The sequence below is a fragment of the Tachysurus vachellii genome, chromosome 12 (genome assembly GCF_030014155.1).
Source record: "Tachysurus vachellii isolate PV-2020 chromosome 12, HZAU_Pvac_v1, whole genome shotgun sequence".
Classification (NCBI taxonomy): Eukaryota; Metazoa; Chordata; class Actinopteri; order Siluriformes; family Bagridae; genus Tachysurus; species Tachysurus vachellii.
The window spans coordinates 5,386,645-5,405,721 of NC_083471.1; the positions used below are offsets into that span (position 1 = coordinate 5,386,645).

The following is a 19,077-nucleotide window of genomic DNA, read 5'->3' on the forward strand; positions in this document are numbered from 1 at the left end:
CACAATGCTGAGGAATTCTCAGATCTGATCTGTTCTCAAGTTTACGCTAATGTGCTTGTTCTAATACGGTATCGTTTCTATAGTAACAGCTCAATCAAGACAAAAATTGAACAGTAGACGCGCTGCACAAACCTAACATTAAACCGATTAAAAATTGCACTCATGTATAACACACTAAGGTATAACTGCTGAAAGGGTGAAGGTGTCTGTTAGGAAAAATGAAGGAGTCTCCAGCGTCAGCAAATATCAGCAAAAAAACTGTACCTGGTGAGGAAACGACTGCTTACAGGAACTAGCTTGTTTTGCACAATTAAATGTAACTATAAACAGTTATGAGAATCATGTGATGATGTATAATTTAATGTATAAAGCAGTAGAACTTGACACAAAAACTATTACGGACATTCAAACATGAGGAAAAATGATTTCGGACGTTTGTCCTTGCTGGGATCTTGAGTCATCTAAACATCTGCCGGATCCGACGACAGCCAACAAACATTCAAACAGAGGTTCTGGAAATGCTGCGCTAACGAGCTAATACATGATGCCACCCGGTTGTGGAATAACTCACTTAGTGATTTACTCCTATCTTCGCTTCACATCATGCAATGATCTACACGCTCAACAGATCTTAAAAAATAAATAAAAGCATTCACTCTAAGTGTCAAACCTGAGGAAAAGCATCTTTGTAGCAGCATCTGAGCCATCATGTTTTTTTCTCAGCCATGACGTTAACTAGAAATAGAGCTGAAAAAAGTCGGCTAAAGCCACCTCCCCGAAAAAAGAATGCGATCACGTGTGCTATCAATGCTATGGAATTAACAGATTGGGACTTTTGGTGTTCAAACTGTACAACTGCATCATTAACATCATATATCCCCTGAAGTGAATCTCACATGTCAACAAGGCACACACGGTCTCGCCCCTTTATTCATGTGACGTTTTATCTCTTACTTCTAGTGTTGTGGTCCTTAAAGGTGGGGTGCACAATGTTTGAGAAATGCGTCAGAAAACTGAGTCGGGCCGACAAACAAAACAAACTTTTAGCCAATGAGCAGAAAGGGGCGTGTCTTGTCAATATGCGGCAGAGAGAGAGTGTTCAGTGTGCATGACTGACATTAGCAGAAAGCGGTTGAAGGATTGACATGGCAGATACCTGCCGTTACCTCTGTCTCGGGTTATAGGTGTTGAACGTCGTCTTCTGCGTGAAACGGAGCTAAACCTTTCACGGTACAACACACAGTACTACAAAAACACATCTGTATTACCATAGTATTACTCATTGAGTTCATTTATTGATAAAAATATCCCCTCGGCCAGCTGCCCCTGCAGGTTCCGCCATAATAGTTGCCTGGGTTGCGTATGTATGTGTGGGAGGAGCTATTAAACGAGGGGTGACACCCATTTGGGTTAGGGGCGTGTTTGTTTTGGTGATTTCAAATGTCAACATTGGCTTTCAAACATCGTGCACTCCACCTTTAAGTCACTTTATGCACTCTTTCACCCAAGTTTTGCACGAATACATACCTTCAGACTTTTAAGGTAGTTGGACAGCATGCTCGGGTGGAACCTGTTCTCCTCTGGGACCATGTCGTCGTATCTGGGACCCAACATGGTTTTCATTGGTAAAAATTTACCTGCATAATAAAAGAGTTAGAGAGAAATGTTTCAAGAAGGAATTGGAGGTGAATTCACATTTTCTTTATGCTTCTGCTTCACTGTTGTTAGAAAATTGTTCCGTACCTCAACAATGTGGTTTAACTCAACTATCAGATTTACAAATCAAACCCCAAATATTAATACAGGTTCATTCATTATTATGCATTAGAGCATGTTTACAGAATGAAGGGGAAAAAAAAGAGACGTTCCTCTTGAAGACGAGTGGGAGGAGTTTCGGGAGGGGGCGTGGCTTCGGTGGCTCAACTGCGACAGTTGACAACATTCGTAAAAATTCAGACTTTTGATTATTAATAACACTTAATGAACATTTTAGAAACTTGGCTTGGGCTTTTCCTGTCTGTTTAACTATGACTCACATCGGCTCTCAGCTACACACACGTCAATTGTGTTTTTGATTTACTTCCGACTCGAACATCAACGCTTATGTTGTCATTACCGTTGTTATTATTATTATTATTATAAACAACAACAATAATAATAATAATATGAACGCGTTTCTAGTAACTTATGCTTGTACGTGTTTATGCATCCTGGGCTCGTGCACATGTGAGTCATTTAGCTTAGCTCGGTCTTGTAATGCGTTGAAGCTAAGCTAGACGGCTAATTAGCTGCCATGCTAACATGCTAACACTGAAACTACTCTGTTATGCTTTAGCGTTGTTATGGTGTGATACTTTATTTTTAACTCTATTGTTTGTTTGTATTTTCAGACGGACAAACATATGATACGTGTAATTTAGACCCCAGCTGTTTCTCGAAATAGCTGTGCTAGCTAACATACGAGGTAACAAGCTAAGTGTGTTGTACTGGGGAGCTAAACTAACACAACAGACGCTCACCAGCTACAGGTTGTCCTCTCCTGGGACAGTTTAGCCATCGAGGAGGTGGTCCTCCGTGCGCCATGGTCTTTAAGAGGATAGAAGTTGCTGCTTGTTTATCTTTCTGTCTGTGCTAACCGAGCACTGACGTTACTACGGTGATGAGCTCTCCAGCGCGGGGCTGCTGCTCAACTCCGACTCGGCCTCTGAATTACAGCTCACACCGTTCTAACGTCCACCTTTTTCCCACCAGTCTCCATGCCTCCGGTTTCTTCTGTACTCATAAACCAGTGTTTTCTAAACAGATAAACAAACACCAAGCGGTTCTCTAAGTCACTCGCTCACTCAGCGACCCATAATTCCAAACTACAACGTAAGCTCAAACCGAATCGACACAGCAGGCGATTCGAATCCTTTAGGTATCGACACCTAGTAGTTTGAACGATGCGGGAAGGTCACGTGGTTTTTGTTTACGCAAAATAATAGAAAATTGAAGTCGTTTATTTTCGTGTCTTAACTGCACAGTAAAACAGGACAATCGTGGGATTATTTAGCAGTTAATAACAGACTTTTTTTTTTAAAGGAATTTTATTAAATGAATTAAATAATGTAATTTTTTAACTACTTTATCAATATACATTACAAGAGTAAAAGATCAGGAGTCATTTGCTGAAATAGAAAGGAATAATAATAGCCATAAAAATCAGCAAAAGAAAACGTACAAGGATCATAAACATTTCATAGGAACGTTTTATTTGTGTTTAAAACTCTTTAAAAAATCACTTATCAATTAATTATATTCCAAATACTCAGATATTTATTACAATCTACTGAAATCCAGAAAGGACGTTATATACTTTTTATTTTTACCTTTATGTATTTTCTGTCCAGCACATAACATACAAACATACATCTGTTTTTCTTGAGTCAGTGGCAAAATAAAATAAAACATATGCATGTATGCCTAATCATGCATTTCATGAAACACCTCAAATTTGCTTTGAGGGCAGTTTCTAGGTTAATGAAACTTCAATGTTGTGCATCTGGTAGAGTTTCGACCTCAGAGCTCCAGAGTCTGAGTTCAGAAACACACGATTAATTCTGAGATATTTTCTGAACAAGTTTGCCACGTGGGTGTCTTGGTTGTTGTCTGGTTTTCTTTCACCCCCAAAAAAACATACCAGTAGGTGGATTGTCTCAGATTGACCCTAAAATTGACCCTAGGTGTGCACGTGCGTGCGTGTGTGTGTTTTACCCTGTGATAACAACCTGAGTGGTAGAAACTAAATAATGACAACCAGCAGAGGGAGTCCAGAGACTTTATTTTTTTTAAATAAATAAACAAACAAACAAACAAAGATAGTACACAGTACAGAATATATACAAAGGAAGCAGGGTTGTGTTTGGTCAAATTACATTTCTAATAAATGTTTCAAACAGTTTTTAAACCATTTTGTGTAAATCGTACTGAAAGTAAAAGTGGTTTATATGCACATAAACATTTGCAAGACGGATGCAAGTAAATGTTTACATTTGCATCATTTGGCAGACACCCTCTTATCCAGAGCAACTTACATTTGATCTCATTTTTTAATACAACTGTGCAATTAATGCTTAAGGGCCTTGTTCAGGGGCCCAGCAGTGGCAGCTTGGTGAACCTGGAATTCGAACTCACAACCTTCCGATTGGTAGCCTATATATATATAAAGAAACTCAGTCCACACAAAGACTTTGTGTATGTTGTGTAATTCTGGACTTCAGCATGAGTCATAAATTTCCAGCAATGACCCACTTGTTTTTATTTCTGTTTTAGAGTAAGAGTGCAAAAGTCCCCAATACCAATACGGGAGGTGTAGGTTTCTGTGTGTATGTAGGTGTGTGAGTCTGTTTGTGTGTGTTTGTGTGTATGTAGGTGCGTGCGTGTGTGTGTGTGTGTGTGTGTGTGTGTGTGTGTGTGTGTGTGTGTGTGTGTGTGTGTGTGTGTGTGTGTGTGTGTGTGTGTGACACGCTTATACTTCTCTCATCTCTCCTGAAATAATTTAAAAATGAAGACATCGGGGTTTTTTTTAACTGTAATTATGTAATAATGATAATCAGCTAAAACGCTGGATCTTACAAATGATATGAACTTCACAATACAGACATCAACTCCACGCCTTTCTAAAGAAACAACAATGTTGCACGCCTTATGGTGTGTTTTTACCGACGTCACTTTTTCACGCCCTTAAACATGACGCTGAACAAACTGAACTCTGATTGGTTGCTTTTACCTGTCAGTCAGACGCCCTCTTGGGCAATAAAAAGCTGCTGTGGAGGCCATGCGAGGTTAAATGTCTCTAAATTAAAAGTAAACAAATGCCGTAGTGGTGCTATATGCATGTAACTGTCTCAATTAGCCTTTGAATTACATAGTAGTTTGTATTCAACAAGAAAGTAAGCTATTGGGGGTAGAATGTTTGTGGCCAATCACAGTCTGATAATGCTTGATTTCCATTTAACATAAACAGTCTGTTGCTTAGCAGATTTTCCACAGTTCCTTCACCCAGAGACTGAGCACAACAAAGCTGTAGTCCTTCACCCTATTATGCTGTGGGACACAAAACACTAACGTCACACATATAAATACTGACACATCTATTAAGAATGATCAAGGTTTATTATCACAATAAAATTGAGCTTCTGGTATCACTATACAGCTTCATCCTCAATAGTACAATAATAGTACAATATATTATCAAGTATTATAATTAAACTTTTTTATCATAAAGTACACGGTTATAAAGGGAAATGATTTGTAATCACACTGTTCTGTGTCTATCAGATGCTCATTATGAATGAATTTAAAGTCTATAATTAACCACTGTAACTAATGATAATTGTGCTTTACATATATAATTGAATTGGTTTGAATTATAACAGCAGATTGGTGGTTCATTTATTCTAGCGCATTATTATTTCTATATGAACAAGTTACACAAAGTTTTGGGGAAATTTTATTTCCATTGGAGGGAGTCTCCAGTGTCAGTTCTTTGTAACTTTAAGTTTCATATCATGATTCCTAATTGCCAGGGTTAATGTTTTAACACTTGGATACCATCTTGGTGACAACACCTATGCGTTCATTTGTTTCTAAGTGTGGATTGCTAAGTCGGAATACACTTACAGATACATTGGAAGAGCCACATCCCACCACCCATTATTGAATATTTCCTTCATCTTCTTGTGTTCTATACACTGATATCAAATCCAATTTGGGCTGAAAGTTTATTAAAGGCCTGAGATAGTAAACATAAGGTTGTCTTTTCAAATCCAAGCATACGAAGCTTTTCAAATCAAATCAAATCAAATCAAATTTTATTTGGTTGTAATATGTTGTGTTTTGAATCCGAATATGAACCAAATCCGAATATGAACCAAAAAAAATATACCAAATGTTTGAATGCTGTTTGGTAACCCCTAATTGTTTGTACGTATAAAAAACAAAAACAAACAAACAAAAAAAACAACAGAAAATTAAAGTAATAGAATACACCATACAGCCAAAATATGTGGACACTTTACCCTCATGCCTATGTTTTTGTTTTTTTTGTTTTTTTGTTTTTTTTACCTCAAACTGTTGCCACAAAGTTTGACACACACAACTGCATAGAACGTCTGTGTAATCTGTAGCATTACAAATTCCTTTATTGGGACTCAACTATAACTCAAGCGTTCCAGCATGACAACAGCATGGTTGCTCAAAGCACTCAGAGAAAAAATGGCTTGCTAAAGTTGGAGTGGAAGAACTCAAATCATGACCCCAAACCCACCGAACACGTTCGATATGCAGCGGAATATGCAACAGACACCAAGCCTCACTTAACATCAGTGCATGACCTCACTGATGCTTTTGTGGCCTTCAGAAATCTTAATAGCCATATAAGACAATCTAGTAAAAAACGTTAACAGGTATTATAACTGTTATTATAACAGCAAAGGGGAAATAAATCTGAAATAAGATGTTCAACAACAGCATATGGGTGTGATGATCAGGAGTCCACGTACACGGACATGTAGTTTCACTCATCATTTCTGGCAATGATTGGTCTGGTGTTTAAACATACTGGAAATATCTGGGGTTTTCCACGTGTTAAAAAAAACACGCTCCTTCCTCATGACGTAATGCAACGGATACGCTACAATACCATATTTGGCACATCCGGTCTCGTTCTTTAGGCACTAAAAATGGTTTTTACCTATAATTTTAATCGAATGTGAAAGCAAAAACAGCTCGTTTTTGTCCAGAATGTCTTGAAAAAGTTATTAATTAACGTATAGTGAACGAAATTACTGAGAAAGTACGCTTACGTGTGCTAGAACTATAAAACAAACCACATTCCTCCTTATACTTGGACATTTTCTATTTATTTTTATTTTAGGCAAAGAAAAGAAGACTTATATTAATAATAAGTTAAACAAAGCTTGGATTTTAGCTTTTAGCACTGTTACGAGTCTATTTTAGGTCTCCTTTGTTCCACAGAAGAGAGTGGGCGGGGCTTGGGGCTGTTGCTGCTATGCAACAAACCGGAAATTACGCACATCTGCGACATTTTAGCTACACGGTTCCTGAGCTGCGCCAGTTGTGTCGTGTATCGCGGTCGCTTGTGAACCTTTCGACGAAGTTTTTCTTGTTTTAAGAAAAGGATTCCGTTCCAGTTTTCCCCTCATCTAAGAAAGCGTCTCGTTCGCTGTTTGAGAAGGTGTTTATTTTTTTTTTGCGTATTCATCCTCGGACGACGCCATTTTGGTTCGTCGTGTATTGTCATGTATCCGCCATCCAGCAACTTTGATATCATGTTGGGCGACACTCTGTTCGTCGAGCCCAGCCTAGACAACTTAAAAAACAACGAACAGAGTCTGTTTGTTAAATATGGAAACCTGAACAAATCGACCCGACGCGCTTTACTGAAGAACGGAGCTCACAGGGTCCGATTACAGAGCAGGAACGTTTACAATCAGGCGCAACAGCACCAGAAACAGGCGGTGGTGCTGAGGATAAACACTGCACGTTTAAACGACATCAACAACAACAACAACAACAGCAGCAGCGGTGATGATAAACCCGCACCACAGGGCAATAATACAGAGCTTCCCGCTAACAAAACTGCCCCGGATGGCTTCACACACTTAAAAACAACATCCAAGAAAGAGGTGAGTAACATCTGAGAAACATACAGGTGTCAAGATCGGTTTGGACAGATACAATATGTAGTAGGTACGTTTTTTTATAGTTTTTATATACAATATAACACACACAATTTCGTATATTTAAACACAAAAGTGCAAAAGCTTTGTGTGTTTGAACGCGCCCCCTGTCGGTAGACACTGGAACTATTCTGCCTCAAACTTTAAAAAAAAACCTCGCGTTTATAAATGTTTACTTTTTAATTCGATTACACCGAGATCGGCTTAAAGTCCATTAATATACAGACTCTGTACTTGGCTAAGTCGATAACATAAGCTGCACTAATTGCAGGATTATTGGGAAATTTTCTTGCAGAAATAAACAAAAGCCCCAGCTTTCACAGTGACACCATTCTTTTTATATATGTATTTATTTTTTTGTTTTGTTTTTTCTGTTGTGGTGTTTTTTTTTAGTTTCACGCATCAAATATATCGAGGTGTAACTGAAGGTTCAAAAGTAAATAAAAGACTAACGATAGATAAAATCCTGATCATTAGTTTAGTTGGGTATAAACCAATTTTAAACTATAATCAGACAATTATTCGTCAAGATTTTCAGCTAATTTATAATAAAAATACAATAAAGTGTACATTGATCACTCAGATATGGTGATAGCATAGAGGACTTGTAGGTTTTTTAAATACCAGGTTAGTAATATTTTAGCTAGTTAATGCAGCCGAAAGTCACGATTGAATTAAAATCTTCATTATTAAGCCGATGTATAAGTGTATGCAGTTTAAGGTTAGTCCTTTAAGATTGTCCTGTGATGCATGTTTCCTGGTCTAAAACCCAAATTTCTTTTGATCTGTAATGAGATTGAGTCGTTTTAAAGCAATGGAAAATCTGCTGTTGAAATCCGGGTCAAATCTTTATTTGTTTGGTGTCAAAGTGCTCGTCTGATCTGTAGACCATAACAAAAAATGCCAAGCAGGAGGGGGAGGTGCATAAAGTGCCTACGTGCAGTTTGAGATGTCGGTCATGACTGCTAGACCAGATGCCATTCATTTCCTTTATTTCGCCATTTTTTTTTATGTCTGATGATTAATTTTTTTTTCTGTTCCTGTTCAGCTGCTGAAATCGAAAGCAGGAAGGGGAGAAAGAGGAAATCAGACGAGAAGGCTTTCTCCACACAGCACAGACAAGCACGGGCCAGTTGTTCCTAACCTGAACACACGCTCCCAAAAGAGCAGGCACAACAAATGTGAAAACGGGGATACGAGGAAGCCTCTGAGCTCAGGGGATGCTCCCAGGATCACAAACGGTGAACTCTCATCTGAGGATAAAGATGCAGAGAAGACCTATGCCGGAGCCAAGTTTAGTGAGCCACCGTCACCAAGTGTGTTGCCCAAGCCACCGAGCCATTGGGTGGGTGCAAACAGCCCCAAAAACACCGACAGCAGCCGGGAGCAGATGTCTGTACATCTGAAAACAATACTAAAGGTTCAGTCCTGGCCGTGACTCCAGTCACAAAAACACTTAAACCCTTGAATATTTCACTTGAAGTGAAAACACCTTCACAGCAGAAAACAAATCGCATTGGATTCTCAGGCAAAGGAAAATTGGAATGAATTGTATCCGGACAGTCAGAAAGAAGCTTGGAAGCATGTTGCAACAGTACGTGTTGATGTTTGATCGTAATATCAGAAATGTCTCACTTTTGTCCTTAGAAAGAGACCTTGTGTTTTTTTTTTCTTTTTCTTTCTTTCTTTTTTTTTTTTTTAAAAACTTGTGTAAATACTGTAAAACATGTAATATGTGTAAATATTTTGAACGTTATTTTAACAGAAGAGTAAATCTAGTTTTGTTACTGAAGCTAATGATGTTTTCATTATGATCTGATGGAATGCTCTTTGCAAGTGTACCGAGTGAGGCGAAGCGTGCCGTCTCGTGACGCACATTACATGTGAAAGGTTTGCTTAGTTTTGCACAAGACTGAAAAAACCAACACGGGTCCTTTTTAAGATGTGAGGATGAACTAGTGCACGGTGCTACAGCTGAATGCAGCTTTCTACATCATTGACTGTCCTGGAAAAGGATGCAGCTGATAACTGAAAAGGAAACTTAAGGACCGCGGTGGTGTATTTGGAACACTGCCAAACTGAATCAATTGGACAAATCACAAATGAAACACTTCTGAGAAAAAAAAAACTAATGATTTTATACCAATCTGCAAACATCATTCTAGTAACTGATATTTCTTTCAATTCTGTAGCAATTAAGAAAGTTGTATTTTGACAGGAAAATGTGTTTACTGTGACAGAAAGTTTTGTGGTTGTGACGTGTTTTCATGTCTGTGGAGAAAAGCCAGGCATCTACTATCATCCTTTTTGTTTTGTTTTTTTTTGTTTTTTTGTTCTTTTGTTTCTTTGAACTAATCTTTAACTAAACCCAAGACATTTTTTGTATTCGCTAAAATTCAACACATTTTGTTGCAACAGTTTTTAATTTGGCCTCATTTTAAGAGAACAGAACAAAAAAGTAACTTGAGTCCATGTTTATTTAATTGATTATAAGAAACGTTATGAACGTTTTTAATTAAAAGTATTGAAATAAAGAATTTGGCCATCCCCTTTACATTGGTGTTTTGTCATTGCTTGCTACAGTGCACTTCTTCCTGGGTGTCAAATCTGTGGTTTGTGTTAAGTCTGTGTGTCACTTATGTTGGTGAAACTGCAAAACACCTGAAGTCAGGCTTTTATTATTTCAACCATATAACTGGTGCAGTACACAGTGCAATGAAACGGCATTCCTCCTTCATGGTGATACAGAATTGCTGACCGCTACACAGTTATGTAAAAATGCTATGGTGACTTTGTGTATGTGTTGGTGTCAATCCAGTTTTTAGGGATTAGGAGTTTGATGGCTTGGGCAAGTAACTGTTACCAGCAGGGTTCCCACGCGTCCTGGAAATCCTGGAAAATTAATGACCAATGTTCCAGTCCTGGAAAACACATGGAAAATGAGAGAAAACACAAATTGTCCTGGAAAATTATTATTTTTAAATGTTCTTGATCATTTAAAGAACAGTTTACAACTGGTCGAAACGATTAACATTAGTAACAGAAAGCGCTCTGTTCAGGGACGCTGAGTTTTGACGGGTTTTTTGTTATGCTGTTTAATCTCGCTGTGACGGATGACGCTGTCTTGTGTTGGCGGTTTCAGGTGCTAGGAATGGTTTAAGTGCTCGAATGTTTTCAGCAAATGGTGACGGGTAAGCAGGTTATATTAACCTTGTTAATCTGAACATCATGTGCACTTAAGTGGAATGCACAGCAAACTAAAGCATGCATGACGGCATTGGCCTGAGAAAGGAAAGGGTATTAATATGTGCGGTCTTTTTATTTTATAAATGTTGAATGTCTTTAAAAGTAATCTATCCACACAGTCCCCAAACCTGTTTTATGGGCGATATAAGAAGTCAAAATTAGATATTCTACTGACGCGATGCACAGCGAATTATACATTGAACAATTATTTGCATGCTCGAAGTGCAGCACAGTTGTTGTAAACATAAGGCGAAGGCCGGTAACATATAATAGGTTTACTTACATAAACTTAAAAACACGTTTGCAAATGTGATATTGATTTTTGCAACAGTTCACCAAACAAGAAGTTAAGTGACTTCCTTCACTAACCATACAGTAGTAGTTCCAAACAAAGCCGGAGCAGAACGTGAAAGTGAATAAATACCATAAATACGTCATAAATACCGTCATTTTCTTTATTCCTAAATGAATACGTATTTTGAATGACTCATTTGAAAGAGCTCTGTGTGTGTATCTGGTGTTTTTCTAATTTTATAGTTAAGTAATAGCCATAAAGTGTACGTTGTTTTTAAGACTTCTGGAGAGAAGAACATACTACTTTAGGCTGTGAATCTGTGATCCTTGTCTTTTTTTTCCTAAATTTGAAATGTCCTGGAAAAGTCCTGGAAAATGATCTCTGAAAAAGAGTGGGAACCCTGTACCAGGTTCAGTTCTGAGGGCCTGACCGCTTTGGCACCTTTCTCCAGTTGGCATGAGGGTAACTGTGTAGAGATTCTCACATCAGGAGGTTAGGAGGAAGGGTGGTCTTCAACACAGGGCATCTGGAAGAAAGGCGTCTCTGTCACAAGCAGTAGTTCTCCTGTAGTTAGTGATAACGTGGATGCCTTGCCACGTCCGTTGGCTGTCGCTGCTATTTGTGAAGTGACTGGATTCTCTCAGGGGTTTACATGCTTTGATTCTCTCTTTTCGGTCTGTGACAGGTTGACCTTGCTGTTTTTAGGACATCACAATTTGTCGCTTGTCAAAGTCTCTCAGATCCTTACATTTGCCCTTTTGTTCCTGATTCTAACACTGACTGACATTTGCTACATAATGTATTCCGCTCCTTGACGTCGCCATTTTTTTTTTTTATGAGATAATCAGTGTTATTCTCTTCACGTTCTTTTCAATATTTAACCAGAATTTCAGAAAATATGACCAACTGCCAAAAAACACACATCTCTCCAGATCTGATGATGCATATCATGGTTAATAAGTTAAATGTGCAACATGTAAACATTTTGTATGTCTAAATTACATCCATTTTTTTTTGAGAATGTATATTTGTGCTATTTATGCCCTCAGACATTCTTCATATGTGCAGTTACCCTTGCAGGCTGTTTTACAGCTGTGTCCTGCGACAGATATATCAATGTTACATAACACCTAGCAATACAAAGTTCATGGCACGTCGTTACATAAGATTTCAGTTCACCTCCCCTGCACCCGTCTCCTGTAGTTACTGCTCCGGTTTGAACCAGTGCTGTTATGTGGCTCATTTTTGACACTAAAGGGTCAAAGTGTATGATATATATTAAGATAAGATATTCCTTTATTTGTCCCACAATGGGGAAATTTCTCTGTTACATCAGCAAAAATATATAAAAAGAATAAAGACATCATATAATATACAGTATATATAAAAACAAAAATATTTCACATAGGTAATATTGCACATTTTTCAAAATTTCTGTTATTGCACATGTTTAAAATGCTTTGTTATTGTTTATTATTGCAGTTAAACAGTAATAACAGTGTGTATTTATGGTGACTGGTTCACTGGGAGCAGCTTTGATTGTAAAGTCTAATTGCAGCCGGGAGAAAAGAGCGTCTGTATCGCTCCTTCAGACACTTAGGATGTAATAGTCTGTCACTGAAGGAGCTGCTCAGAGATGAAACCGTTTCATACAGGGGGTGAGAGTCGTTCTCCAGCAATGATGATAGTTTTTCTACCATCCTTCTTTCTCCCACTTCCTGTACAGTGTCCAAAGGAATCCCCAGGACTGAGCTGGGCTTCCTGATCATCTTGTCCAGTCTTTTCCTTTCTGCAGTAGAAATGCTGCTGCACCAGCAGACCACACCGTAGAATATGGCTGAGGCCACCACAGAGTCAAAAATGAACACCCAGGTTAGAGTAAGGAAAGCTGGAACACAGAAAGAAAGAAAAATCCATCTGACAAAAATTTCCAATTCCAGAGAGAATATCCATATGTAATCATTAATAAAGAAGCCTAAAAACTCCAGAAATCTATTTTATAATATCTCACCATTAACTGTTTATAGACTGATTTATCTATTGTGTATCAGAGATATTATAGAAAGGTTTTTTGTAGAAGGATGTGTAGGCGAACTCTCCAGTGTGCCATGATGGCAGATAGATAGATAGATAGATAGATAGATAGATAGATAGATAGATAGATAGATAGATAGATAGATAGATAGATATGTAATTTTTTTACATTTCATAACATCTCACCATTAACTGTTTCAAGATTTATTAATCTATTGTATATCAGAGATATTAGAGAGAGGTTTTAGTAGTGGCACACACTCCTGTGCCAGGTTGGCACATGTTGGCACACCTCTGTATATGAGTTCAATCAGCTACCAAACTATAAAACTTTGTTTAATTGATTTATATGTCACTATAGGAGTTCATTCCATCCATATATAACTTATTTGGGGTTTGTTTTGGAGTCTCCCCACTACTACCTACAGTATAGAGACATACATGAGCCATTTCAAACTTAGATCTAAATCACAGCGATGCCGGGTTTGAAACCAGCTGTAATATGGACTAAATAAACACAAATAATCCATAATAAACGCTTGTTAAATACTATATACTATATACGGATCGGTGTTTATAATCCTACCGCTTTTCGTGTAGTTGTTTTTTTTAAACCCAACTGTTTTCCGTTTCGCGCGTTTTCAGCGCCTAAAAAGTGAATTTAAAGATCTAGGGCATTTAAATGGGCTTTAAACTTTGTTTTGTTATAACAGTGATTGTGCAAACATCGGCTCGGTGTATTTACGAGTTTGACCCACCCCAGATTCGAGTAATTTGAAGCATAATCCAATAGTAACGCAGTAAAGTCAGTGTGTCATGAATGATGGCCAATGGTCTTCTTGGCTTTTTAAATCACTCACAGATACAGAAAGTAACAGACAACAAGCAGAGGTTTATTTTAAAGGCAGAAATATTACATTTTGTCATTCAACTGATATTTTTCTCCTGGAAAACGATTTATAATCCTGAGACACCAAAGACAAGAACAAAATCAGGTCTGTAGAATCTCAGCTTTCTAACAATGTTGTGTTTGTAATAGTAGAAGTTTTGCTTTATCCATTTTCTCACTGCTTTATTTCAGTGAAAATAGTGTTTCTAGTGAAAATAGTGTTTCTTGATAAGCTACATGTGTAGACTTATTAAATATTCATATGTTAATGAACCTGATTTGCATATTGGTTTTATTAAACAATAAAATTAAATAGCAGAGAGCAACAAGACAGTGGACTTTTTTTTTTTTCCAGAATGAATGAGAAACTCCAAGCACTGAAACAACTGGTTTGTTTTTCCATCGATGAGGCAAAGGACAAACTCCATCTGTTAGGAGACTCGATATGGCGCCACCCAGAGGTGGCATGTGAGGAAAGACAAGCTCATGAAACTCTGGTCCGCTTCTTCACCCAGGAGAAAGGGTGGTAAGTGGAAGCACACTACAAACTAGAAACAGCTTTTCGGGCCACCTGGGGACCTGTAGGTGGAGGAGATGGTAAGGCTGTGGTTAATGTGGGGTTCCTGTGTGAGTATGATGCTCTGCCTGCTATAGGCCATGCATGTGGACACAACCTGATAGCAGAGACTGGAGCTGCAGCAGCCCTCGGCCTGAAGGCGGCACTAGAGAGCAAGGAGGCATGGCCTGTGTCAATCAAGGTGTGCCAATTAAGTCCCAAGTATTTATTTTTTAAAATTCAAACAATACTTGGAATTCAATCGCAAAGTTAGATTTGTGTAAATACTGTACGTTCACGTATGTATTGGTTCAGTATGTCTGAGAACTAATAATGGGTATCGCTTCACAGACCATCTCTATTGTCTGAAAGTAAAACATTTAGCAGGCTAAAATATTCAGCAGTTTAATACCAAAAAGTCATATGACAAATGTTTTTTTTTTTTTAGATAAAATTTTAAGTGTAAGCAAATTACAGTATTGATTATCATACCAGTGTGTATCATCCACTTGAGACGTATCAAAGGAATAAAAACTACGTAATGCGTCTCAGTAATCTATCTTACCATAGATACTACAAGAACTTTGCCAGTGCAATGAGCACCAATCTTTACAAAAACCTCATCGGTTTCCGCAGATGGTCACTCGTGTACATGTGCTATGTAACTGATGAACATGCAGTTCATTATGATGATGCACTGAGCTACACTTTCCAGATATCTAGCTTAAACAGGGCCTGGTGATTTGCTTTAATTACTAGGTAACTGTGTTGGGGACTCCAGCAGAAGAGGCTGAAGGTGGGAAGGTGGACTTGCTCCGAGAAGGAGTCTTTGAGGATCTGGATGTGGTGTTTATGGCTCATCCTTCGCAGGAGGATGCGACGTACATCCCAGATGTGGCAGAACACGAGTACATTAATATTATTGTACACATTAGTCCAAAATAATTCTACAGTTCCGAAAAATTGTTTATATTTCACTTTCTCCTTTCAGAAATGGAGATGTACTGTATGTAGATCATGTAAAATGTCTAAGGCTGATGAAGAACACATTTCTGATCACTCAGCTATGACGACTGTGGTTAACGGCAGAAATGATTGCATCATATATCGTATATCATATGACTTGGCTGTATCTTATTTTGTTGCGTATTCTCCTGCAGCCTTGTAGTGAAGTACCATGGACATGCATCTCATGCATCAGCGTATCCCTGGGAAGGGGTAAACGCTCTAGACGCGGCCATCATGGCCTACAATAACATATCTGTACTCCGCCAGCAGCTCAGACCTGACTGGAGGGTCCATGGTGAGTCCTCAGCCTGATAACCACTGTGAAACGGGTAAAAAATTGTATTAAAAAGCAATGTGAGGTTTAGTTATGGGTGTCTTGATCAGGTATAATAAGGCATGGAGGTGTGAAACCCAACATCATCCCTGACTACAGTGAGCTGGAGTATTACTTACGCACCCCTTCACACCGAGACCTGCCCATCATTCAAGCCAAAGCCGAGGCCTGTTTTCAAGCTGCTGCTCTGGCCACAGGATGTAAGGTTAGTGGATCTCAAACGTTGACACTTGTATAGTATGTGAGGAGCAAAACAAAACCTTGTGTGCTGTTATAGGAAAATAATCAAGGATGCAGTAAAATGTTTTGTTACCAACCTGAAATTGCTTGTTTTCCTATAAACCAAAAATGTCCTAAAGCACTATGGCGGAAAAGCATGGAACTTCTGCTACAAAACAACATATCAATAAATGTGTACTTTTCATTGCAAATAACACACGGCTTGTTATAGCAAAGTAAACTGACACCGTCGTGCGTCAGCTTGCACGCGGTTTAAATGTCCCAAGAAACCAGAAGTATCAGTACTCTGGAGAAAGATTTGCAGTCAGGGAATTGAGGTCAGCGATGTTAAAATCTGTTTAAAAGCTCTTACTATAAAAACTATACCTTATTAGACATGCATTAATATAAACCCGTGATTAACCTTGCAGTCATAATTTGTACTGTCAGAAAACGAACCAAAACCTTCTGACCAATCAGATCTAACAACAATTTTCAAAGATCGCTTTAGGTAAACATCTCAAGTCAGATTGATCATAATTGTAGTAATATGCTTTTTAAAAGCCATCAATAGAGAAACTAAACCAATGTTTGTTTCTTACAGGTTGAGCTTATTTTTGCCAGGAACAAGTTTTATGAAATCCTGAGGAACCGCACTTTGGAAAGCCTGTATGAGGAGAATGGGAAATCTCTTGGCATGAAGTTTATTACGGTTGAAACTTCTTCTGGTAAAGAAATAAGCTAGCGTGCTAACTTGGTGAAAATGTGTGGCGATAAACCAAACAACCAGACATCTAAAGAAAAGGAATTAAACATCAGTAAGATAAGGAAAGACAAGGGAACTTCAAGGCAAATTCAACATCATACAGTATAATTATAATAATAACAAACAAACGTGCGTGAAAAAGGAATGGAAAAGGAGCTAGACAACAAATGTGAGTGCCCTCTGGTGGTCTAAGGGGGAATTGTCCATGCTGTAATTTCTTACCTTGTTCTTCACCCTTTCCTTCTCTTTTCCCTCTCAACCCTTTTACCTCCTACATCTTAATCACTTCTTGAACCTCATTTATCGCATCCTTTTTTCCTGCCTAACCCCCACAAATTAACATCACCATCCTCACTGGGCAACTGCCAGCATTGATACCGTTATCAAATTAAAATGTTAAGCTAAAATGCGAGCTCTGAACTGTATATTGGGTTAGTAGGAAAGCTGAAGGTTACTTTTTGTGATTTGAATCCTATCCACATCAGGCTCTACAGATTTCGGGAATGTGACTCATGCGGTTCCAGGGATTCACCCTTATTTCTACATTGGCTCTGAGGCACTGAATCACACCACAGAATATACAGCTGCCTCTGGTGAGACTGAGTCTGAACAGTCTGAAACTCTTTCAGTGTTTTTTTTTTTTTTTTTATAATTGTATGACCTAAAGTGGAGGTGGATTTAACATTTATATAATGATGATGTCATTAATCCAACTGGTTTCATTAGTCATCCAAATGTTGATTTTCTTGTTAGTGTCTTTAGGTTCATGACTAACTGGAAATGCCTGGATGATAAACATGTTTCTTAAAGCTTATCAACTTAAGGCTTATGGCTAACTTGACTTTGTTTGCAGGTTCAGACAAAGCTCAGTTTTACACACTCCGTACTGCCAAAGCTTTGGCCATGACAGCATTGGATGTGATCTTCAGCCCTGGAGTGCTAGACAACGTGAAACAGGAGTTTAAAGAGGCTAAACTCAGAGAGGAGAGATGACTGCGATTGCAAGAGGTGAAACATGGGCACGTAGAGACTAACGACAAATGAAACAGCCATAAAATCCTAATACTTTACCAACTCTGTTTTTATTCTTCAGTATACTCCAGTTTCTTGGTCTCTGTCTTGTAGCATGTGAACTGAACAACCATCAATACAGTGGATTATACAGTGCTGTGAAAAAAGTATTAGTGCCCTGCTGGTTTTTATTCAGTATTTTTGCATATTTAAAATCACGCAATGAAACGAAATCATTTAAAAACTTCATTTTGCATTAACTTGAGTTTTCCTTTGTGTAATACTGAAATTTGGTTGATGATCTGAATCATTTAAGTGACAAATATGCAAAACAAAACAAAAAATCAAACTTTCTTGCAGCAATTTAGGTAACATTGTTTGTTTGTTTGTTTGTGTGTTTGTTTTTTCCTCGACCAGTTTAAATTGCTAGAATATTTTGAGTGAATTTTCCCTCAATCTAAAAATGTGCACCAATCACGACTTCTAAAATCACCGTCACAGATTCAAATATATTATAAATTCAATTATATAAATTCATACGTTTATCATAAAATCTCTTTGTCAGAAATCTACCAACACTGTTTTATAGAGCTATGTAGTAAAAATTAAATAAATAAAATCTAGCATCTTATCACATTGCCTTAGCAGATGCCTATTTTTTATTTTTTTTTTTTCACACACACCATTATCCATAGAACCTGACACCTGAGCTGACGTCAGACAAGGAGGTAGGATAAAGATGATGACCACAAAGTCTAGTTCAGGAAAATGGTGTGTATTCAGTATGTATTAGTCCACTGACTTTGTTAAATGTATGTTATTTATGCATGAAGAAGTGTTCAGTGCCTGTAAACATGAAGGTGGGTTATATAAATAAGTATAATGGCAAAAGTGTAGATACGAAATATACAGAATAAAATTAATTCTGTTACGTCTGTATGAATAAATAATAAATGTAATTAATACAAATATGAATT

General features: G+C 37.9%; 3 protein-coding genes across 3 annotated transcripts in view; 2 read left to right on the forward strand and 1 right to left on the reverse strand.

Moving 5' to 3' along the window:
• rngtt (RNA guanylyltransferase and 5'-phosphatase) overlaps positions 1-2,931 on the reverse strand; it is a 95,706-nt gene extending 92,775 nt beyond the window's left edge. Inside the window, exons 1-2 of the mRNA XM_060883171.1 lie at positions 2,520-2,931; positions 1,528-1,637 (exon numbers count right to left, since the gene is read on the reverse strand). Of these exons, the coding sequence (XP_060739154.1) occupies positions 1,528-1,637; positions 2,520-2,583 (174 nt within the window). The 5' untranslated portion in view covers positions 2,584-2,931. The remainder of the gene's footprint in view (positions 1-1,527; positions 1,638-2,519) is intronic.
• A 4,149-nt stretch (positions 2,932-7,080) lies between these two features.
• pnrc1 (proline-rich nuclear receptor coactivator 1) lies at positions 7,081-10,296 on the forward strand. The gene is made up of 2 exons (XM_060883410.1): positions 7,081-7,688; positions 8,791-10,296. Exons 1-2 carry the CDS (start codon positions 7,302-7,304, stop codon positions 9,178-9,180), a joined length of 777 nt encoding a protein of 258 aa, XP_060739393.1. The 5' UTR covers positions 7,081-7,301; the 3' UTR covers positions 9,181-10,296.
• A 3,859-nt stretch (positions 10,297-14,155) lies between these two features.
• On the forward strand, positions 14,156-18,731 carry LOC132855150 (peptidase M20 domain-containing protein 2-like). Its single transcript, XM_060883909.1, is given in 8 exon segments — positions 14,156-14,312; positions 14,562-14,964; positions 15,522-15,670; positions 15,923-16,065; positions 16,155-16,309; positions 16,928-17,051; positions 17,575-17,682; positions 17,943-18,731. Coding segments are annotated over 7 exon segments (1,221 nt in total). The 5' UTR covers positions 14,156-14,312; position 14,562; the 3' UTR covers positions 18,083-18,731.
• Positions 18,732-19,077: the final 346 nt, after the last annotated feature.